The sequence below is a fragment of the Lutzomyia longipalpis genome, chromosome 2 (assembly GCF_024334085.1).
Source record: "Lutzomyia longipalpis isolate SR_M1_2022 chromosome 2, ASM2433408v1".
Classification (NCBI taxonomy): Eukaryota; Metazoa; Arthropoda; class Insecta; order Diptera; family Psychodidae; genus Lutzomyia; species Lutzomyia longipalpis.
Window position 1 is genome coordinate 16,752,539 of NC_074708.1, and position 25,277 is coordinate 16,777,815.

Consider the following 25,277-nt stretch of genomic DNA (forward strand, 5'->3'; position numbering starts at 1 on the left):
TTATATTCTTTGCTGGCTTCTTCATGATTTCGTCAGATTTACACACCCGGAAAATTTCCCTTCAAGCACCCCACGCACGCAATGGCGGAAAACCCCTGTTTTTCCCTGACAAGGCCGTGTAGCAGTCAAAGTCACTCCACTGATCTCGGATGGGTTTTTTGGTCAGGTGGATAATTACATTTCCCGCAGGCAATGCACGAAATTCGCAGATTGTATCCTTTTATCGCGTTTGAGACGTTGCCATGGTGCTATGTGAGGGTTTTTTTTCGGAAAATTTATGCTATTAATAACGCTTGATTATAAGAAAAGCTATTCTACGATTTTTTTTTAAATTTCCCTTTAATTTTTTTTATTTTCTATAAAAGGTCGGTATTTGGCTCAATCGGTTTTGATAAGTTTAATCGATTTGTGATAGCGTTAGAAAATTCAGTGGTCGGATTTTCTTTCTACCGCGTGAACTTTAAGAAAAATTCAATCAAATAAGGGCTCCACAATGGATATGCCACGAGTGAAAAGAATCCAATTAAAGAAATCTTGAAAATATAATATGCTCTCAAAATCTCATTTCTCATCGAAACAGAAAATTATTTCACTGGAAGTTTTTTTTACAACTTTTTTTTAATATGCTATTTAAATAAAAAAGAACAAATAAAATTCACGAACAAGCATAAGATGCTGAGGATATAGTAATTAAAAATGTTAATTATTTTGCATTAAGCTAATATTTAAATTGACTAACTTCCCTCCAAGATTCATCTCTCTAATATGTTTGCTAAATTTAAACTCAATGCTTATCAACTCCGGAAAGATTTATCATTGCCAGGCAATGCTCTGAAATATCCGCATCAAACAGAATTGAAGGGTGAGTAAACTTAATTTGATCGAATATTAATTAAATCCCTCAATCGACTCAGTCAAACATAATTCCTCATTTATACGCAAAGCTAACATCTCTAAACTCAATTTATCTCCATTTTTTTGTAAATAAAATTTAGAAAATATAAATTTTTAATTATTATGAGTTTTTTTTTTTTTTTTAATTAAATTTTTAATACACAAAAAAACTTGTTTTTCTTACAAAAAAGTAGTAAAACATTTTTCATTAAAATACTTTTTGGCTGTGATGGAGGACAAAAGTGTGAGAATTTCCTTCTTGGTGTTGTTTTTCAATTGAGAAATTTGTCTCTGGAAGTTTCCCAAATCTTTTTCATTATTCACCCATATTATATCCCCTACCAAAAACTTTATTCCTATATAACAAGGTAGACGAGACTGGCATCATTATTTCCCTTGACACGTGCTTTAGGGGGATAAAAAGGCTTAAATTGACGCGATTACCTCCCATAGCCAGAGGTGGGAAATCTTTCGAGATATAAATATTCGATAGAGGTGTTTGGATTTTCGTTTTCTCCCCCTCACGTCCTTTAATATTTTTCACGAGAAAATCAATTTAATTCCTCCCCAATCCCGTGGAGTGAAATAATTTCAAACCATGTGGAAAATCCTATTAATAAAAGGGACATATTAATGAAAAATTCATTGAGTTTCATCTTTGATTTAAGAGCTGAAGAGATTATTGCACTTTTGCCGTGTGCGATCTCTTAAAATAGTTTTTAGTACGGAGGGGTGTATAAATCTCAACTTTGCAGTGCAATAAGAGGTTTCATTAAATTTTCCATGCACTATTAATCACTCGAGAAATGGGTGGTAAATTTAATAAGCCCTCACAGGCAGGTGAATATTGAAAATGCTATGGTTTATATGAGGAAATTCCTCTGGAGAAAGTGCTCAAGGGTGTTTTTCTATTGATCTCAAGGGACAATCATTCTTATTCATCCCAACATCTCTCTCTCCCTCTCTCAAAAATATTCGCCCTTCATCTCCACCCATGTCCCCATCCAGCCTCAAATTTCATACGGCCGGAAATTAAAGCATGAATTTTCCACAATTTTTGCTCCAACTTCCGTCTGCTTGAGACACACTCTTACACCGATAAATTCATTGTCTGGGGGTGCCATCGAAAGATTGTTCGATGGTTAAAGTGAAATTGAAACAGCTTTGTCATCGTTTTTCCCCTTGAAACTTTTTCGCTTTCCCCCGGCACGAAATTTTTGCTTACGTGGAATCTACCCTTGAAATTTTCAAACCACAAGGGAATTTTCAATTGGCTACCCAGCAGTGAAAAGAGTTGCACCGCAGATTTGGGGCTTTTTGAGTAAGTTTTTAGCCACTAAAAAAATATTCACAAAGTGAAACTAACAGAAAGCACTTTTTGCGATGGGATGGAAAGGAAAACTTTCCGAAGGAGGGAGGAGAATTTGTTTGGGTAGAGCTTTTTCAAACAAACTTATGTGTATAAAGCTAGGAAATCCATGAAATCTCCATAAATATACATTACAAGGTATCGCGCTTGGCATTGCGGGCACTTTTGCCGCAGAATATCTCCATCGTCGAGATAATTCCTCTCGTGATCATTCTGCTTTCATTCGACCAAATGAGAATCCCTCGTATCAGATGCTCCAAATCTTTATGTTAGGAATAAAAGTGATTGCACGAGCGGAAAATTAAAGCTCCATTCATAGTACATCAGAGATAGCTCTGTTCTCTCTCACTCTCTTCCTGCAAATGAAGTTGCAGTCTCAATGAAAGGGACATATACTGACCACTTTTCAAACATCAAACACTCCTAGTTGGATTTTTTTGTTCTCTATAAATAAATTAAATTTTCCGAAAATTGGAAATTTTTACTCTTGCCATAATATTGAATATAAACGACGAATGAATATGATCACATTTCATTCAAGAATTTTCATATGTAATGAATATTCAAGAAAATAACTAAAAAATCAATCAAGCTCCAAAGCTCCGTTTTAAAGCATGTAATGTAGTGACAAGAACTTGATTGGATGCCAAAACTATGTATAATTATATCCATCACTCCATCTCATCCCTTTATGATTCTATTCACCCCATTTTGACATGTACAAAAGTAAACTCTCGAGCAAGTTTGTGCTTACGCTGAAAACGGCAATTGCATTTCTGAGAAATGCTTCAGCATTTTCCACTGTGAGCTTTTGCATCAGCACAAGAAACTTCATAATCAATAAATTCTCCTGTAAATTTTCAAAGGGCGTGTAATGGTCTCCTCATCGTGGGAGTTAAAGATGTTCATGACAAGGCATGTTCGAAATTGGATTATGGAGTCTATTGAATTATAGGTAAGATCTGTGTTGCATGCACGAACGCAGTTTGCAGCTAACAACTTGTATAATTATATTTCATGAGCATTTGCAGCAAAGTTTAACACTTTTTGCCACTAAACCTTTTTGCAATTTCTCCATTTTCACAATAAAATTATATTATTGTAAAGAAATTGCAATTAATATTCATTTTTCCATCAATTTAAAAATTTTCCACTTTTACTTCCCTTCCACAGTCATGAGTCGTGTAATTCTATTAAAACTTTCTTATAAATGAATTAAAATGTCTTTTAAATCAAATGGCGTGCAATGCAACACATTAATCTTAGCACAGATTGAAATCCCGAGCTATTAACAATGTGATTGGTGTGTCGCTATTTGATGAATTTTTTTTCTTAAGTGAAAAACTATTTCATGATTCTCAGAAGTTTGATAAAAATGAGCAAATTTTGAAGCTTTTAAATCGTTCGTAAAAGTTATAATTGAGTTGTATAAAATTAATTTAATTTTCGAGCTATTCTAGAAATGTTATAAATTAAGAATTCATTTTTCAAATCAAGAGTCTTTAAGAAAAAATAAATGTTATGTCAATATTTCTCCCTTAAAATATTAATTAGTGAACTCAAAGACAGAAAAAAATCTACATCATTTTCAAGTTTAATAAATTTAAGGGTTCCTAATGTTTTAAGCAAATATATACCGCTTTTCTGTGGAAAATAATTATGTATACCTACAACAGTACAAAGGTACAAATCATTCGTCTGTTGCGCTTGAATGAATAAGACACTACATACATATAATTGTGTGCTGAGAGAGAAATTCTTCTCAGAATATTCGCAAATAGAGTTAAGTATCAATTCTCTCTCTCAGTCGCTGAGGGGTTGGGGTGTGTGGTTAGGGAGGTATGGTTGGAAAATTTCGGTATGTATGTACAAGTCATTTTGGGCACGACGGAGTTAAGCCTCTTATCAAATGCGAGAGGGTTGAAAATTTAGGGGATGGCTGGGAAGTGCGTAAATTTTACCTTAAGCTTCCAACGGGGGGACTGGCGTACGGGACACCGGCATACAACTCCACAGGCGGATTGGTCCTGACGATGATACCACGCAATGGTCCATATTTGGTTTTCACCACATTTGTACTGTACTTAATGGTATGCGAGGATGCTGACGCGATGGTGAGCAGGACGACGAAGAGTACGAGCGACGGGGTGCTGAGCAGACGACTCAATTTCTTCGTGCAAACGTAATTGGTGTGTCGAAAGTCACCCACCCTCCGAATTGCCGTGTAGACCTTTATCTGTCCATGGGGATATCTCTTTCGATTGTTTCGTACCGATTGAAAGTTACTCGGCGGCTGGCCGCCCCTTGCGAAAGAAGTGAGGAAGTTTATGGTGTACTGTCGATGCCTCTGCCAATAATCTGTCCAATGGACTCCACTGTGGCACTCGATGGTGCTATCTGTGTGATTTAGTGTCCCAAGACAAATTCCTCTTGCGAATTCCTTCCGGACGTCCGGGTGGTTGCCGGTGCTCTCTCCGTGATTAATTGACCGACACATAACATCGTCGGCCTCGGACCCACCTACCCGTAGCTGCCCTATGAATGTGCATTGGGGTGGTGGTCGTGATGTGGCGAAAAAGTCCCAAACTTCCCGCCAGAATCTGCACCCACCCATAGGAATGCCCATGTGCGATAGTCCATACAGATTCAGTTGACTTTCCGCACACTTGCTCCGCGTCGCTGATATTGAGCACATTCCCGAGGATAAATTGATTATGCCAGCCATGTGAATCCATCGTCGAATTCGTCTACGATTAAAGATAAATTTCGTCATTCAAAACTGAACATTCTTTTTTTTTCATTATTTATCTTAAGAATAAAATATGAAAAGTTATTAATTTTTGAGATTTCAGATGCATTTTAATTTTTATTTCATTTTTTCATTAGAAGGAGTTTATTCATTTTGATGCTCTCATGAATTTTTTTTTGTAAGACAAAATCTCTATTAGTAAAATTTTTCAAAGATCAATCATGTCACGTATAATTACTAAAATGAGTAAACTCCTTAACATCCTTTGTCTTGCTCAATTCCTCCATTGTCATCAAGGGGTTCTTCGGGAGATCTTATCAGTTAAATTAGGGCAATAAATTACAAACTAAATACCCACCTATGATTCTCCTTGGCGTCATGAATATCACCAACGTTGGAGTGCACACAACTGGCGGTCGATATCAAATTCAATAGAAAATATCTACTCCTAACGATACACCAAATAATCCATACAATTAATAACAAATAACAAGGCGTACGCTCTCTCGTGCCACTTTTGCAGTGTTTGCGAAATGTTTCATCTTCACAGATGTTATTGGACGCAATTCCTCTTTTCGTTGCATTTTCATTCCTGTTTTTATTGCTTAAATCCTCATGCAATTCAATCCTCACGTGTATTCGACTCTCATCCTCATAATTTTCCTTTCTTGTACGCTGTAATAGTCATCCAGGAAGTACAATGTAGCGATGAGACGGAAAATTAGAACAAAAAAGAAGGAGAGAGAAAAAAAAACCCATAAGAAAAGGCCATTGTTAGCTGTAATAATAAAAAATTCATAAAGAGAAAACGATGCCAAGAAAATGTACTCGGCGGCAGGAAAATCATCAAAAGTGACTCTCTGCCGTTGTTTTAATTATTACAACCCACAAGAAGTGAGTGGAGAGTATTATATACTTTCAGGGTTGGTGATGGGGCGAGTCAAAAAGGAGATTTTCCACCATGAAAACTCATCGACCGATGGTCTCCCAATTATGGAAGCCATCACCCCCATACCAAAATAGCATAAATTTCCTTCCTCAATAAATTCTTGTTGGCAAAATATTTGCCGCCATCCACACTGATGAGGGGAATTTGGTGCAAAATATACACGATGGCTATGCAATTACTGGAATTAATAAAATGTTTGCTTTTATCGGGGCATTTTTGTACATATTTTATACATAGCAATTAATTAAAAATTCATTTTGGCCCCAGGCAAAAAAAAGAGGCCTTTACAGTGGATCAGTATAAAAATTCAGATAGGTACTAGAATAAATCTCCCGAATGGTTATAATGTGGTGAAAATACTAATTTTTAATTTTACGTTCAGCCAACTGAAAAATTTAACTCAAGGTGACCATTTTTTTCTCACTTTCACAAAAATTGAACGAAAAATCCTAAATGGAGAAAATTCCATTAATCCCTAAAAAAATCTTTCCTGAATTTTAATATCCCAAAACTTCACTTTCTCTTGCCTGGTGGATATTGAAATTGAGCTAGAAAACATTTTTCTATTCATTAAATTGAATGACTTCATTAATGTGTGTTATTTTTTTCTAATTTAACCTCCCGCATCAAGTTTTTTTTCCATCCTCGTCAATTTGTACATTGCAAGAGAAATTTAATTAGTGTTGGAAATTTTTCATTGAAAAAATAGCAAAAAAAACAACATTGCTAATTTAGCTAATGTTGCAAAACACTGTAGAGGATATAAATTGAAAGTTTTTTTAGTTCTCTTTCAACTATCGCTTGTAATTGAGTTGTTCATATAAAACGGAAAACCTTTGAAAAATTTTTTTTTTAATTTTTGAATAACCCTTTTAGGATTTATTCTATGCAAAATAATTTAATAAATAGTCCCTTTATCCCTTTGTTTAAAAAATACATACCTACTCTTATGCGACTAGGTTATAATAATTGTAGAATTCTTAATGAAACGAGTGGACAATGTTTTTCACAATTATTACATTATTATGCAGGAGAACAATGAAATGGAATATTTATTGTGGAATTATATATCCTGGAGGTAGAATACGTAAGTACAATATATATGTATGTACATTAAATTATTAAATTAATATATTATGTATATATTTTCATAATAACAAAGAAAAAGGGAACAAAAAACAAAGGTATTCGACCCGAGTAAATAAAATAAGATTGTGAAATGAAATTATAGTTTGAACTCACCACAAATGCCACACCATATTTTCCGTTCAAATGCATGGCTTTTGGGTGTGCCTAACAAAGGAATCATGTCCCCAAGGTGCAGACAGGTACAACCCGCGAAAATGCTTCAAGAATAATGCTCATGCAGAAGGAGCTGTGTGCACCCAAGGGTTTCACGTGGGACTCCCTGTGCCGTGCATCCCTCTGCCCACGGTATGAAGGGGTTGATGGAGGGGTGAGACGATGAAGTTGCAGAATCACCGGAAGTCACATTTCATTCTTGGCAGCCACCCCGCTGAATCACATTAAATTGATGCTCTCACCGCAATCTGCAAGACACAATTTAGCACATTTCACACAACACGATACATTATGTGTGCCAAATTTCCTGGTGAATCATTCTCGGGAAAATTGGGTGGGTATAGCACTCCAAAGGGGATGGGGATTTTTCATGTGTGTTTTCTCCGACAGAAGCACCCACAATCAGACGTGTAGATGGGGACGCCTGGTGGAAGCTCATCAACAACTCAATGTGCTTCTTTGGAAATAATCAGGGTGGCTTTCACCTGGAATTTTCACCGCGTGGAATTGAATTGAATTTCATCTTTACAGATGGAGAAGGGGATGTGTTAAGAATGTGTGTGTGTGGGTGGAAAATACATTCGCTTTTTTGATGAAATGCTCATTTTCTCAGGACGTTGTCTGTTTTCATAAGGATCCTGTGGTAAAGGATGTTTTCGGAGCTTATAATTTCATTTGCAGAGGAGATTTTGGAATTGAATAAATAAAAGCAATCTTGATGATATTTAATTAACAGATTGAAACCCCATTTAACTGGGTAAACACAAGCAATGGATTAACAAACATATATGCTATTTGATGCAAACATAATGACATTATATACGGTCTTTAATTTTATTTATTTAAATCAATTTTACTTTATTAACGGAGCTTATTGCAATTAATATAACACTCAATAAGGGTATCAGAAATTAATTCGCCGTAACTAATAACTCTTCGTATGATATTTTGACATACATAGCAATTCTTCTTGGAGTAAAAAACAAACATTGAAATGAAAAGAATTTAAAAATAATTGCTCTTACACTAATTAATTAAGCCGTTATTTTACACTATTCCATAAGAATCCTTACAAATACTTCTAGAAAAGTTAAATGACCTAAGAGCCTCTTGCAAAACGTGACGTATTTAATAGGAAACTAAATATAAGTCATACAAGGTGAAATATAAAATTATTCGTAAGTCAAGGGACCTTTCTGCAATTTCTGTCTCAGCTTGTAAAAGACATTTTCTCTAAAAGCTAATTCCTTATAAATGTACAAGGTATTTAAACTTAATTCCTCAACTTCACCTCAAGAACCTTCTTGGTGGAACCACAACAAAATTACTTTACTTTTCCATGTAATTGTGAAAGTTGATTAGCGTACGTACCTCTTTAAATATTAAAGTAAGACGAAAGACAAGATTTTCATTTTGTCACGCCCATACCTGACATTTTCATTTCATCGGAAAATTTAATTTACCAAACTTGGCACAATATTATTACATTTCAAGGGGGTGGTGGTGTATTAAGTGACAGAAATTACTTTGATCTTCCAATGAATTTTGGATATTATAAATTAATCTGTTGTCTATTAAGATATTGTATTGTTTATTAAAACATTTTACTGTCTTTATTATAATTTAATTAACTTCAACACACATAGGAACTTTTCTTCTATGCGGTAAATGGTTTCCTTTTCCTCTTTAAAAGTGTCAAAAAGAGAATATTTTGTACTTCCTGGAAAGATATTTTTTATCCGGTTTGTTTGCACTATCAAGAAGTTCTGGAAAATGTAACGAGAGAAAATGCAAAAGACGAGGTAGGGCGTCTTTTCGTTAGTAAACTAAATTTAGCAATTTACTACTTTACAATCTTCCTGTGCTTTTGTGAAATTGAAACAGCACACACAAAGTTCTCAAAAGTGGAGTTTTAGATACACTGTTAGAAAAATATTTGACAAAATATACATACATATTTTTCAATTATAATCAAACTATTCGTTTTTATTATCTCCAATTATTAAAAATGTTGCATGACTAAGAGACATCCGCATATTGTATAAAAAGAAGGGAAAATCAGGAAAATCTAATTGTCAAAACATCCGGATGATTTTTCCCTCCCTTTCCTTTCTTACGTTGGGTATTAGATTCCCACAACAACAGAAAAAAAGTCTGATTCTTTTGCCAAAACATATCCTGGAAATACATTTATTCTTGCCAGGAAATATGGTCACGAAGCAACAGCCCTTTATACGGTGAATTTTCCCCAAACCCAATTGGAATATATATAAGGAAAAAAAGTAATAAAAAGACTTTAGAAAGAGATGATTTTGATGGGACCGATGGGGTAATAGAGGAAGGGAGACATTCCCACATGAAAATTGCGACAAAATGTTTCATCTTTTGAATGGATTAAGTGGCACAAGTTTGAGCTGTGGGATGGTGGAATAAGTTTCTTTTGGTACAATGGTATTTATTTCTCAAGTTTTTCATAAATAAAAGTCACAGTTATTATTATTTTACATTGAAATTCCAAAGACATTCATTCAACTTTTTCACGACTTTTCCTCGCCAAGAAACTTTCGCTGTATGTTATATGTTTTTTCTCCTCTTTGAACTTTTGCCTTTGGTAAATGATTTTTTTCCGAGAATTTTTTTCTGTGTAAGCAATTTTTGCACTACAGAGTGTGGAAGTTTTCCACCTTTGGGTGTTTGTCTAGAAATAATGTAAATTTAAGGGTGAGCGGTTGAGGTGAAATGGCACCACTGAGAGAGAACTGCACGTGTAATTTAATAAACTTTTAACTTTCCCCAGAAGAGGTGTTTTCCCGCCAACACACCTTCAGCTATATACTTCAATTTTCACGGGGCGACAGAAAACATCCCCTAGCACAGGGGATTACAGTACCAAAGTCGCTTGTACCACGGAAACTGATACATCCGGATTATTAGCACTGAAAAAATAGGCATAGTCAAAGGGAGAACGCGGAGAGGAAAAAAAGACAGTGAGGAATAAAGGGGTAAACCACATTAAAAAATATCCTTTTCAGCTCTCGTCGTGCCTTAAAAAGGGTGGGTGGGCTTCGTCCCTATAGAGGTATGTAGTATATGTACACGGTTGATGGAGTAGATTTTCGAGGAGGGTGAAATCCGAGTGAAAAATTCAACCCTCTGCCACAGCCAGGACCAGACTGAAAGCTTCGGGCACTTTTCATGAGGTCTTTTAGAATGTGCCACGAAATTGTGTTAACTGAAAATTATTTCTTTGACTCTCTCACCATGCATAACGGCTCAGGGAAGTGGGTTGAATAGCAAAGGGACGAGGTAGTCTCTAGAAATTGTATAGTTTGATATCCCACAGAACTATATTCCCCAAACGGTGCGGAAGTTTGAGTATAATGCTGAGGAATATTTATGTGAATAGCACAATTGTCTGGCCGATGGAGTTTAGGCAGAAAAAGTTTGTTGTTTGCTTCTTCCATACCACTTTTGTTGGCTACAGAGCCACACTATCTGTCATAATTATATAACCACTTGAACCATTTGTCTATTTACTCCATAATAACTCATCTCTCTTGGCCGATACGGCACTTAAGCAGAAAAACGTATGTTTCCAATAAAGCTTTAACTGCGAGCTTTTTGTATTACTCATAGAAAAGCGATTTTCTTGAAAATTGAAATTGCTTTTTAGCACAATTTTGGGGATTTATTTTATGAGCCACCAACAGAACAGAGATAATAAAAGGATATAAATTCAAATTCTTGGCTTATGATGAAATAAAATTACTTTTAGACGAGTTACAGTGTATTGCGCTCCAGATGTCTCTCAAAGATTTAACATTTTCAGTATAATCAAATTTAATTTTTTGAAATCATAAAATGTTTTTTTTTTGACAAATCTTTAGTAAGTGTAAATTCATTAAAACATTATCTAATTTTATGAGCTTTTGGATGTTTTGATAGCTCTTTAATGCTTTCGTATAGAGCTTTAATCTTAGAAAGCACTAAAGAGAATTTAAGCAAAGTTAAAATCTATCAGAATATTTTGATAAACTCTTAACCACGAAGTTCACGCAGAACGTGTTAATTGCGGTGGAGGATTACCTAAAGTTTAAGAGAAATATAATCAGTAACTTTCTAAATTTATGTAATTTATTCATTTATCTCTCTCAAAAAAAATAACAAAATAAATATTCATTTTAGTTACAGAAATTATTTTTCTGATATAAATTTGAATTTTGTCTTCCGTTTGGCTCAATTAAATGAAATTCAACAGGAATGTAACAATTGGTAGGTAACAAGTGAGAAAATAAAGAATGCTAGACGCGTTCCAAAACTTTTTTTACCGTCCGTGGTGTATCGTGAGCAGAAGGTCGGAAATGAGGTGGATAACTGTGCCGGAGAGGCGAAAGATATGGATGACAAACTTTTCCATATCGTACAATTTGATGGAAAATTATTCTGATATGAAAAGTGTCTCAACTTTATCCATCATCTGGACCCATCTATTGCCCTCCTCTCACTATGGGGGTGGATGGCGATTTTTCACAAATCCATGAAAAGAGTGTGCAAAAAGCTCTCAAGTGCGCGACAGAATGATGGGCAAAAGGACAGGGAAAATGTGACTTTCACTTGACACCCCTATGTGAGCAATCCAATAAAATATCAATTTGCAAGACAGAGTGAATTTGTGACAATATCCATCCTTGGTTTGCCTTCACCATAAAGAACTCCTCCATATACACATCCCTCCGCTTACCATTTTCCGTATCCTGGGTTCCTCCATGTGTAGCAGAAAGTGTCAAATTTTCCTTTGTCACACAACACACACACTACCCCTTATGGTTCCTGACCCTCACATAGGGGTTTGCTTTTCACACTCTGCAACACACACCCAAGCATCCGGATCTGAACCCGGAAAGATGGCGTTTGCAACTGAATTTCCCAATGGCATGACTCCAGTATTTGTAGCTTTCCGGAGATGCAGTACTTCTCCTACAACCCACCCCCATTGAGAGCATCTTGCACAATTAGAACGAGCTCTTCCTCTTTTAAACAAAAATAGGGGTTGGGGGTGTATCAGTTAGCGATGTGGTGTGGTGATGTGCATGAGATTACCCCATACCGCATGGATTATAAATGGCTCCTCTATTCAATCTGCTAATGATGTGTACACAACTGAGGCTTTGTTTATTTTCTTGCACAACGAAAAGCAAATCCCATCCACCCTCATATCCTGAGATTGATACCCTCGACTCCTTCAGCCTAGCCACATACTACTTGAATGGGATTTAAAAAATTGGTTTCCCTCGAAACGCATTCTCCTGTTAAAAAATGCATGACGACCATGCGAGGGGTTTAGAACGTTCTTTGAATGTTACTTAATTTTTGAATTCTTGGAAAATAATTTTTTTTTTTCATTTTAATATTGCACAGGAGTATTCACAAAAACTCATGTTCTTGCAATATCTTGTATTTTATTTTATGTGTTATTATGCTTCAAATGTACTTCTCTAATACTTCCCTAGAAAATTTTATTACACACTCAACTTTACACGTTGATCTAACTATATTGCGCAAGTACAAGCATCAAAGGTAAATTTTCGGAATTTTATGATTTTATTATTTTCATTGCTTTATTATTTTCAAGAACATTTCTTAAAGGATAAAATAAAGAGATCAGTAAAATATTTTATTTCATGAATAAGAAAATTATTTTGGGAAATCGAAACGTCTTTTTTGCAAAATAAAAGTTTCAGTCGTGCGTGAGATTAAACTGTAAAATCTATTTAAAAATTTTAACTGATTCTTTTCAAAATAGTTTTTTTTTAATCTAAAAAAAATGTTTTGATCAATTCTATAAATTCCAATAAAAAGCAACATTTCATACTCAATTCTACTTTATTTTATATATCCCACGATGCTCCTACAAAGCTGCTTAAAGTTTTACATTGCAACAAACAAGGAATATAGGCTAAATATAGGTACGAAAAGTGTCTTTTGAGCACTTCAACCTACCAAAAAAAATACGATATCTCTAAAATTTCAATTCCTCACGGTGATATTCGCAATATGTGGCAATAAAAGTAAATTCCAATGATATCGTTCCGCCATATCGCACATTGTATGCAGAAGGTGTGCACTTTTATTGGCCTCAGAAGAATCAGGATAATACCATCTCATGAGAATTCTTCCGCCAAGCATGAGGCCCCCTGGGAAAGTGGTTGAGTGGTGTTCCCCTGAGTGTCACAGTGATGGAATGCCAGAGGAAAATGTACTGTGTCTTCCATTTGGTGCAGAGCAAGGAGGAAGTCAAAAGGAATTTATATGGCATGATTAAAGGGCGGACAATAAGATGCAATTCTACGACTGCAAACAAGACGGGATATGGAGAAAATTTCATGCATTTCCAAGTAAGTGCAATTCTTTTTTTTTTCCTCCCTTCGCCGCCGCATCGATGTAAAATCTACCACAACAAGAAGCTTTAGGGCAGAGGAAATGAATGTGAGTGTGTCCATATAGACCACGGAAAAAGCAATAGCTCCAGGGAGTATTGAGCCACAAATCTCGAGAGACTTTTCACACAAATAATCACATGGGACACCGAGACAAATAACCCTTTGGGATGGGATTATAAATTATGTAGTACATTTTAAGTGATTCTCAAGTTACCCCCAGAGATGTGGGAGAGCTTTTCGCTATATATGGTATAACTACAAAAGAAGGGGTGTGGATTTCTTAAATGATCTTCCTCAAAAGGGGCTATTCATATCCAACCAATATATGGGTTTTAATCATTGCAAACTTCCGGGCAATCATGTGTGAAAATTTAAAAAGAAAACTTTATCAAATTTTCCCAATATTGCAGACAAAATGATAATGATCCTAAGAAAGAGACATTCCTCCCACTAAGTGGGGTACAACATTTACCGAAAGATTTTTCACACACCCACACACAAATCAGCTCCATCATCCTCCCCTAGAAAAGGACAATGCGATGAAACATCCAATGTCCCAAGCATTGATTTACGGGATTTTCGTTTTTTGGTGCTAGGAGGAGGGGAGAGAAAAAGTTGAGGAAAAACTATTTCAAATTCAGGAATTTGAATACAATGAAGTCGTAAAAGTTTATTCTATTGCTAACAATTTGTCTAAATCACTTTTATTTCTTTCCAAACAGCCCCATACTGCTCTTCCATGGGAAACTTTCTCAACTCACTGGCTTTTCGCACTTCCGCCACCCTCATTCCCCTTGGGCATAAGAAGGCCAAAGCATAATAATGTAAATACTCTTGAATGGTATATTCCGGACCGAACTGTACCACCGAAACGATGGACTTTTCAGTCAATGGTTTCCTCACAAATTCAAGGATTATTTGCACATACTCTTAAACATACTCCCTGTCATGAGGGGGTATGGTTGTAATGTATGCATACAGTGTGGTTTTCTGGACACAATTCTATGATTTACCACTTTGTACACTCATTGTAATTAACGACCCACCACTATACGACACATCTCCGAGCACATTTGCCACAATTTAAAATCCTCCCCACTTTCGCCATCATCGCACCAAATGTTACGAAATAGGGATTTTGGGCATGAGTCCCAGATTATTTAAGCTCTTTTTGGGAACTTTTTGTTACCCAAAAAGACTGTCTGAATAGAAGTTAAATTGAAAGAGCTTAAAGCTTTAAAAGGTTTTCTTTAGGGGTCGTTTGAATGACGAGAATAAACATTTCTGAATAAACGAATATTTCACATAACAATGTGATTGCTTTTGAAATACCACCCGTAGAAAAATAATCGAAAAAATCTCCTCTTCCATACATATTTAAGAAAATCGTCCGTGTGACTCACTTTTACTAAAAGCTTTTTTTTATTTCTAACATATTGGTTTAATTTTTTGCACGCTTTGTAAATTCTAAACCCCATCATTATTATTTTCAATTAAAAAAAATAAAGTTTGATTCCTCACCTATCACGTAACTTATTTTTCATTTTTCTGTAAAACTTGATTTAAATATTCAATCGATTTAATCATTTATTAATCACATATACCTAACCTCTAAATTTCTACCCCAAAATATATTTTTGTTCCATATAATCCAGTCTCAGGTAGCTAAGAAATTGCGAAACAAACCTATTAATAGAGTGATGTTTTCCAGAAACGTGTCTTATGATCTAAAATAAATTCGCTAAAATTATCCGAAAATTGTCTCTTCATCCCACGTAAAGAAGTAAGCATTAAGATGTCTAATATGGTATGAATGAACCACGTAAATAAATGAGATCTCTGAAAAACATACTTCTCATACTCCTTAGAATTATATTGTTTGAGGGTTAAGTAATTACGCAATGTCATATAGCATTTGGCTGAATGACTTTTTGCGTACAGAACACTTGATGTTGGCAAAAGGTCACAAGGTATTCCTTAATATGGAATTTGCCAAAGGAATTATTTTCATAAGCTAATTGAACGAGGAAACTGCTGTAGAACTCTGCGAAAATTCTCAAAATAAATTTAAATGTAATACACTGAAAATCTAATCTTATTAGAAATCGAAGCAAATGGATTTTTAAAATATATCTGACAATGCTGAATTATGTAACGTTGAAAGTATATTGAAAATGTGAATATGGATCTCTCCTAGAAGATTATCAAAACTCCCATGCGATTCTGTAATTTTATTTAATCCCCAAACTAAATTCTAAAATGACAGTCGAGATTCATTTATGATAAATGAACAGTGCTGATCTCCTTGGCGCTATGCCAATGAAATCTTGTGCAAACTTGTGACAATATCTGAATGTATAATAAAAGAAAGTTTGTGATAACGCACAGATGTTGTAGGAGTTGGTTATGCCACAAAATTAGTGTTAGGAATCAGTTCAATTGGAGTTTTTTGGTTAATTTCAGTCACATAATAAATGTTTCAGATTATATTAGAACTAAATGACACTAACAATGCAAGAAAGAGAAGAAAAACAAACAATCAATTTGCAATTACAACACAATTAGGGGAAGATAGGGTAAAGTTAGTCAACTTTTATATAACAATCCAATTCAATTGTCTATTGGACATTGAGCATAAACAAAACTTCTAAATAAAACAGTTTTATGGGCAAGAACCTAAAGCCTATTTTGAAAGTTTCTAAATCTGTTTAAATAATCTTTAGGAAAAAATATGTTTTTCGATGTACATATTTGTGTGATCCTTTTAACTAGGTTAAATTTATTTATTTAATTTAAGGAGTATAAACAATAACTTATCCTTTATTCTCTTAAAAAATCAAAAAATCACTTAATTTATTTTATTAATACATGCCAAAAAGTACTGTACTCAATCATGTTGGAGAAAATATACTCATTAAAGACGAAAAATGAGAAAGGCGCAATATGTATTTTCACCTACAAAAAATTAAAAATATTTAATAAAAACTTAACTCCATAAATTAAAAATGAATAAAAATGAATAAAATATGTTTGTGCCTTATGCAGGTGAAAAAGCTTTGTTTTAGAACTCACATATTGCTCAACTATTAATAATATGTAGTGCTCTATTCAAAAGCTATGGCAACACTAACGAGTACGAGCATTAATAAACATTGTGACGTACCTACTCTAGAATAAATTATTCATTGTGGAAAATTTTTAATTTTGCTCGCAAACTAAAAAATGCACGGAGCTTTTAAGCACTCACAGCCCGCACTTCAGCCACCCTCACACCCCCCCCCCTTAGCATTGGGAACGGAGAGTATGCAAAAAAGTCCCTCGTGTTTAACTTGTATTTTAATCACTAGAAACATGTGTTATTTGCAATAGGAACATATAAATCCCTGGAGCGAGAAATTATTTATGAATAATGTTTTACAACACCAGCAAATCCACTCCACTATTTGATTTGCTATTTAAACTTTTACACCTTCTAATGTCCCCCAACAACGTTCATGGGAATGACCAAATGCGAAGAGCTTTTTATTGTATTCTAAAGTAGATGTTTTTTCCCTCGTTTTTAAACATTGTTACACTTTCCTGTGCAGAGTGAATGCGAATTATATTGCCAAAGGCGGTCAAAGCTAATGCAGGAGGAATGTATAAACATCTCACAGCGGATTTGTCAACAATCGGGTGTGAAGACGAATTGAGTGGAAGCCAAGAAGTTTATGTTGGCGTAATTGCATTTTGGGCTTCTTCCCACACTTTCGTGTCCAAAGATTTTAGAAAGTCGGATAAGATAAATATTTCTGCATGGCTTATGTTAGCTTGTTGTGTGATAAACAAGCTTTCAGAGTAGATAATTTACTCGAAAATAACACTTTTTCCTAGATTTTTTTTTATAGTGAGAAAATTCATTTTTCATCCAGAGAAAGAGCTGTTCCACATGACAAAATGTTGGCACACTGATAAGCAATATCATATGTCCCTCTGAAGAACTATTTTTTTTAAAGACAGTTGAGGGGAAATTTATTATTCTTTTCTTTGCATTTATATAGAAGTTATGATTAAAAAAAAGAAATTATGTTTTTCTCAACAATGCAATTATACTTTATGTAGAATTTTTTTGGCAATACAGCAAGGTATTATGTACACCAAAAAATCAACTTTTATTATAAAACCAGAAGAAATCATGAAATAAAAGAAAGAAAAGTTATGTACCGGAAACTAACTGAAAAATTTAGAAAATTTATATGATATCATTTTTCCAAGAAAATTCTTTTTATAATAAATTGGGCTTCATATTTTTTTCGCAAAAAGTTCTTGCCCGCTTTTAAATAACTTTTGGTTTGTTACAAAAATTGCAATTTGTTGCCAAATAGTTGCTGGGTGAAATAGGGTAAATGTGAACAGGAAAAATCTATTACAAAATGCTTGCTAAAAAGCCCCAAAAAAAAGTTTTGGCCCTGGGGTGGTTATGCTGAAATTCCATTCCATGATGGTTGAAATTTTTACGATTTTTGACCTAAACTTTCCGGTGAATGAAAATTCTCATATTTTTCCATCAGATTTATGGTTTACTCATCGCTTGAGTAGGTACTTTTGTAAAATTTTCAACACAATCACCTCTATGTAGTTTAATTTTACGATAAAGTAGAATTTTCTCTCAATCAATCCAATTTTATACCCCATCTGTACGCAACTGTGTGCTAGTTAACAAACGTTTGTAATTTTCGAATTTACGACATTGTACAAATGGGGAAATCGGGAAAATCACAAAAAGGACAATGCATTGGCATCTCTTGGCGCAATGACTGTTGCGGGGAGGTAAATTTTGGAAAATGTATTGCACTGGGGGTTTCCATTTTGGGGGTTTAACAATGGCATAAAATTGTCCGTAGAACCCTTATGGGAGGCGTGTGCTGTATGTAGGTAGTCCCTTCCACCAACCCCGTGAAAATGAATTGACTGCAAAATTTCATTAGTTTCCTTTTCCCATTCTATTTTCCACTTTCCGCCTCTGCCAGCCACAGAATACACATCCGTACCACAAAATATCAAGCCCTTTCGGTGGGTTGGGTTGATGAGGTGGAGAGGCAAAATGGGGGTTGGGGGTGTTATATTATTGAATTGGTCTGCGGGTGAAATTGTGTGTGATTGAATGAGTGAAACACTTCACTTGAACAACACCAAAATTAACTATTTTGTAGAAAATGATTCATGATGGTAAGTTCACGCTCGTGTCTCGTGGGAGTGGATGAGTGGGATAATCAATCAAAAGGAGCCAAGAATGGCATGGACAAACAGCTATGAGCAGATTCACAGGCCTTAGGAGACAACTTGAAACAATTGTCACATTTTCTCCCATTTTTCACCACTTCAACACTTTTTTTTTTCTTTTACTTCTTCGTCGTGGGCCTTTTTGTTCCATTGCCCCCCCCCCATCCACCCACCATAAACGCCCAACATTTTTGCTTTTCTGTTCACGCATTCAGCTAATTTGGGTGGGAACATTTTCTTGTCTTCGCATCGTGCGAATCAGGTCGCTGCGAGGGAGAATCCAATAAAATTTTTATGTGGAAATTGGAGGTTGGAGGACGATGATGATGGTACCGAGAAAAAAAGAGGTGCAAAGGAGACACAGAACCAAATATGCTAATAATGTAGCATTTTTGCAGTGGAATTTTCTGGTAGAGGCACACAGAGGAATGATTTCATGATGAGGGGAGAACGACTATCAAATTTTTCAGCATGGGCGTGAGAAAACCCCTCATGAAATGCCAAGAGTGAAAAACACAAGTGGAAAGGCAAGAAATGGGAAAATGTCGCTGCTTTCCACACAAGAAAGCCAAAGGAATTTATTTTTAAGTAAAAATAATGCATCATACAGTGTGTTGTGTAGAGCTATGAACATTGCTTGAGAGGAAGTAGGATTTTATGTTGTCGTCAGTCAAGATAAAGCATCGCAAACTAATGTATAAAATGGAAGAGGAAAAATCTAAAAGAAAAAAAATGAGAAAAATCTCAATTTTCGATTTATTCTCATGCGGAAGTTCCATATGAGAAAACCTTTAAAAATCAATCCCCGGAGAGATTGATAACTGGCTGTGTAGCTTTTACCACTTGCCATCCCCTTGAAGCCATCCGGAGACTCTACCACAGCAAAAAATAATGATTGATTTTCCATCGTAGAAATCAGTGGGAGAAGTATAAGGGGACATTTTTTTCTCCTTTTCACTGTCTTATTTTTCCACTCCCGATGTATCATCCATATAATGTATCTTGACTCCCCCCTTATGTAGCTTATGCGACGACAGGGGTGTACGGCGGGGAGAGATGTGGGTGGGGTCTCCTTGAGCACAATGTTAGACACAATTGAATGTCATGAGGATAGAGCAAGGTATTGATTGTCTCACGATATTAAGTGAAATTGAGTCCCGATAATCCCATAAACATTGACAAACTTTCACTCAATGTCTCCCAACCACATATTGAGCCATGTTTTCTCAACCCATTGGCAGAAATTGCGGCAAATGGCATATATTGTGATGCGAGGGTAGCTATCTATAAAATCACTTTCACACAGTATAGCACACACATACGTGCTATATATTAATTATAAGCACAATATGTATTGCACAAATAGCAGCTGTGCTTAGTTTAATAATAATGCAAGTTGATTTGTATCAAATGCTGTTAGATATTTGCTCACCAGACCAAATTCTACATGATTACAATTTGCAAATGGGGAATTTGTTTTCTGAAATCGTAAACTCAATTGCAGTCCTCATTGTACTCTCCCCCCCACACAACAATCAAATCTTTACCCCCTTTACCCTCTCACCTTTCATCAAAGATTAAATTCTTCTGGAACTAATATACTATGTGTATATATATAGCTCCTCTATTGCTTGGAGAACACGATTGAAGGGTAAATATTTAATTCTTTCCATTCCGTGTGATTCCATCGAGGTGATTTCTCTAATCCGTCTCATTAAATGCTCCCAAGGACGTGGATGCTCTGTCGCGATTTTCTTTCACTCCACACCAACCTTCTCTCCGCGCACAACCCGCCAGCTACAAAGTTCTCTGTGTTGAGAAAATTCTTCGTTTGAGATTTTAATCAGGTGGGTGAATGAATACCTCCACCAGAGTGCACGAACATTGAATGAAATTAATGAGATTTTGAGCGAATATGTTTGGCCAAATATTCAGGACTTTGAGCTCCCTTGTGTTCACATGTATATAATTTTGAAATTGCTCCAGGTGTATTTACGGTTTACGAGGGAACTTTTGGGGGAGCAGTATGCTATACGGTTCACTTGATTAAATTGACGAATTTTGTTATTTTTAACATGGGAAATTTGGAAAATTCCCAGAAAATAAACAGTTAGACCAATTTTATTTTCATTCTCTTACATTGAGTTGAGATTTTTGTTTTTCACACAAAATCATCCAAACTGAAGCTATACATTTGTATGCTCAACTACGACAATTTATGGAGGTACAAAATAAATATGATAAAATGTATTCTTTGATGTACGAGACTTTATTAAATTTAAATCTCTATATCTTCACGAGGCTTTATTGATTTTAAGTGGGAGCTTTAAGAAACTTTTTTTTTAGAAAACTGTTGCATTTTACAGAAAATTGGGAAAGCAATTGGGGTAGGTGGCTGTATTGAATAAAAATCAATTTCTTGAAACAATATTTTGTATACAATTTCATTTTTTTCCATTTGAAGATCGTATCGAACATTTAATTTAAACAATGCTCGTGGGAGCCCCTTTTATTATCGTTTATCGCATCCTGCACTGCACAGCACAGTATTGCGATGATTAAATGAAAATTGTAGTATTATGCCAAAATTAGATTCATTAATATTTAAAATGAACTAACGAATCAATAAAACGGCATAAAGTCATTTTATTTAACCTGGCTAACATCCCATATCGTACAATGTTAAAAAAAATTAATTAACGATTTTTTATCAAATCTACATACAAGGGTTCAAAAAAGCTTCAGGAAGTTCAAAAAACAATAAATTTTCTACCAAAAGAAACTTGTTTAAAATTTACAGGTTAGCTTAATATTCCATGGAGGTTAGACAAATTATCCAAATTGACTAACTTCCGTCGTTCTTCCCGCATAAGAAAATTTAAATATTTTCCTTAGGGAGAAAAGGGCAATATTGTGTGTAATTTATTATTTAGGAAAACCGCAAAGTATAAAATTTTAATCAGGCAACATCAAGTGTTAATGTTAATTCAATGTAAATATGTACGTTGTGATCATAATCATGAATTATTTGAATTATTTCCCATTAAGAGGTGTCTTTTGCTTTTAAACATTGAATTATCAGTTCGTAAATATCATTAAATATGCAATTATTTAATGCAATGAAATTTGTAAATGCTTCAGTAATTAGATGGTAGGTATTCAATATAGTTGCGAAATATTTGCACTATCATATGTGACTGAAATGAATTAAATTAATCCCGAAACCATGGCTGTGCAGAAGTTTAATAAACTCATGTTAGAGAAAATTTAAAGCAAATTAAAAAAAGTATATATTTTCACATAAAATTTTGAAGAGTTTTTAATTTATTCCTTTCCAGTATTTCTACCGAAAAAAGTGCAGTGAATAACTGGAACATGTAAATGAGTATCTTCTTAATTTAATTATGTCTCCATGAACATATCATGACGATGGGGACATGTTCACAATTGCTTCACTGAGTACTTGAAAATTTAATTGAATTTCCTTTAATTTCAACTAAATTGTTCTACATTCTACCATGGCTAGAACATTTGATTTGAATGTACAATCTCAAGCTCGAATTACACTTTGGACTTTTATCCCAATCTCTGAGCTTTCCAATGATATAAGCTCCAGTTTCTGCACAGAAGAGCTGCTTCTGGCAATTTTGCCGTACAGCATTCTTTTCTTTCTGAAAATTCTAAATTACTACCTTCTTGTATTGTACGGTATTTCAATGAAAATATACGGAAGCTATTCTGAGTCTTGATTTCACCTTAAAGGTATTTTCAGGCATCCAATAAAGAATGCAGTCAATTACTCCGAAATGCAGAGCGCAATAGATTGATAGACAAAGTAAAATTAAGTGGAACAAATCGACTCAAGATAGAAAAAAAAAATATGTGCAAAAATTTATTTACACATTCTGATTGGAAATTTCTTTTGTGAATCCTGTCTTATACGTTGAAAAGCTCACAATGCAGTTGCATTCATGGAGAAGAGAACAAGAATAATAAATAAAATTGTCTGAATGTATCAGTTTTCAATTCTTTTGCTCCAATTGATTTAAGTTTTGGGAATTATTGGAGCAAAACTATTTATTATTTATGATCTCGCGAGAAAATTTGACCAGAAAGAAGTTTAAATTTCTTCCAATATTTGCCCATTGCTTTTCTCTCGTATGAACGTCGTAAAAGGAAATGAAAAATATTGACAACAACTGCACGAGAATTGCGAGTGATAAATGACTCGAAATTTATGTGATGCAGGAGTGAGAAAGAGGGGTTTGGAAATAAATTTTTAAGGAAACGACGGAGAAAACACATATTTCACACTCAAAAAAATCGCGTGGGCGTTAATCTGCAAAACAACATTTTTTTGAAAAGGAACTTACAGATAAACAAATTTGATTTTTTTTTTTGAGAAATATTTTGATAAAATGACTCTCGAAGAGGATTATGAAAAAAAGAATATTTTGGTGGAAATTGTGTAAGCTTTTCTAAAAAAAAATGAAATATAAAAGATTCTCTTAACGTATTTCCTAAATTTAAATTTTGAGGTATTGTGTATCATTGAATGGATGCCAAATTTGATTTTGAGAGAAGACAAATATTGCAAATTTTAAACTTTTAGGCTTTTAAAGGAATGTTTCAATCCAAAAATATTTGCAATTAATTCCGATTATGATTATTAGAATCCCCACCCCATACACGAACTAAATGGAGTGCAGTGGATAAAAGCATTTCCCGGTGCAAATAACTTCTCTTCATCAGTTTTGCTTGGTGTGCTGAAAATGTTCCATGGCAAAGTGGAATTATGTATGTAAAATGAAGTGCAGTTTTGTGGAAAAGTGGTGAAGCTTTTTGATTTAATTGGTAAGCTGTACATGAGATGGATACAACAACGAAGCGAAGTTTGATGGAGAGAAGAGTCAGATGGGAAAACAGACAACGCCATTGTGTTGTAGGATATAATGGCTTCGAGCACATCGGCAAGCAAAAAGCAGGACATTGAATTTGCGTAATTTGCTCTTAGACTTGCATTAAGTGTGATGATGATGAAAGTGCTCAAACGATCAATTACTGTCCTCCGCCCCATTTTTTTCTCTTCGTGTTCTTTAACTCCCACACACACACCCTTCTCCATCGTATTTTGTGTTTATCTTGCAAACCAAACGGGTAATTGTTCTTTTAAGAGCACCACCCACAACTGAAATAATGGGGCTATCCTTAGAAGATTTCATTCCAATCAAAAATTGTTTTTTTTATTAATAATTTGTGTGTAATTTAACATGATATGTATAGTAACTTACCGATAAAATAATAAAATTGTCTGTATGATTAACAAAATAGAGTTTAATTTATTTATTATCCACGATTTGTTGACACACTCTGGGCATCAACTGACCTCAACGTAATTTCGTAATCCTCACTTAATGGAGAAATTTTCCCGCATTCACATCACAAACTATACCATTCACTATAGGTTAAATACACTGACAGCAATGCATGTTGTTTGCGCAATTATTAAATGTTGTTTAAATTAACAATCCACACACTATGTATGTTTTTCGAGGGGTTGGGGTGCCCTCACACTCACCCTCATTTACTCTCTCTCTTTTTTTCAGCTCTCTCCGAATCCCCTTTCACACTCCAATTCTTCACTGTTTAAGCACAATTTGTTATACCACCCCTTCTTCGCAAAATGCAAAATTTTCCTCGCCCATTCATCCCCATTCCACCCTTACATAGCCCATTCTCTGCCATGTTTATCAGGGAGTAGCAGCCACCCGAAATACCAGAGAGAGCGAGCCTATTCCCCAGCACTTTCCACATGGAATGTGAAGAATCATAAATTATTCCGCATATATATTGTGTGTGTGGAGGCTTTTGAGAAGGCATCGAAACACGCCTCACGATTGGTGATTATTTAATATTAAATTTTTATGGTAATTTAACCAGTCATCCGATGAACACGGTCAATTTTGCCGGAGAGGCTACATGATGGTGTTCATGATGACGATGATGGTTCATTTATTGCGGAGACAAGTTGTTAAAAGTTGAAGGGTTGCTGATATCGGTTAGTAGGTGTGGGGGTAGAAGAAGGGTGAGAAAAAAGGGTAGCACACGCTCCGCAGAAAGGGTTTGATATTCTCACCCAAATATCGTACACAACACCCTGTGAGCTTATAGCTAGTTTCAGAACAGCCTTCGTGCACTTGCTGTGTGAGATACTCTCCAAATAAATTATTCATTGTAATATGCTTTCTGATATCTTTCGGGAATTTCTATTGAGCTTTCAATCACTCCGAGTTGAGCAAGACAAGCTCATGG

At 34.9% G+C, this 25,277-nt stretch overlaps 1 protein-coding gene across 3 annotated transcripts in view; it reads right to left on the reverse strand.

The window, feature by feature from the left end:
* LOC129790995 (neuroligin-4, X-linked) overlaps positions 1-25,277 on the reverse strand; it is an 81,351-nt gene that overhangs the window by 38,125 nt on the left and 17,949 nt on the right. The window contains exons 2-5 of one of the 3 annotated variants that reach the window (XM_055828856.1): positions 24,257-24,607; positions 7,204-7,511; positions 5,371-5,687; positions 4,225-5,010 (exon numbers count right to left, since the gene is read on the reverse strand). In XM_055828856.1, coding sequence (XP_055684831.1) covers positions 4,225-5,010; positions 5,371-5,687; positions 7,204-7,239 — 1,139 coding nt within the window. In that variant the 5' untranslated portion in view covers positions 7,240-7,511; positions 24,257-24,607. Of the gene's footprint in view, positions 1-4,224; positions 5,011-5,370; positions 5,688-7,203; positions 7,512-12,004; positions 12,183-24,256; positions 24,608-25,277 lie in introns of those variants that run through there. The other 2 variants (XM_055828857.1, XM_055828858.1) reach the window with 2 other exon arrangements.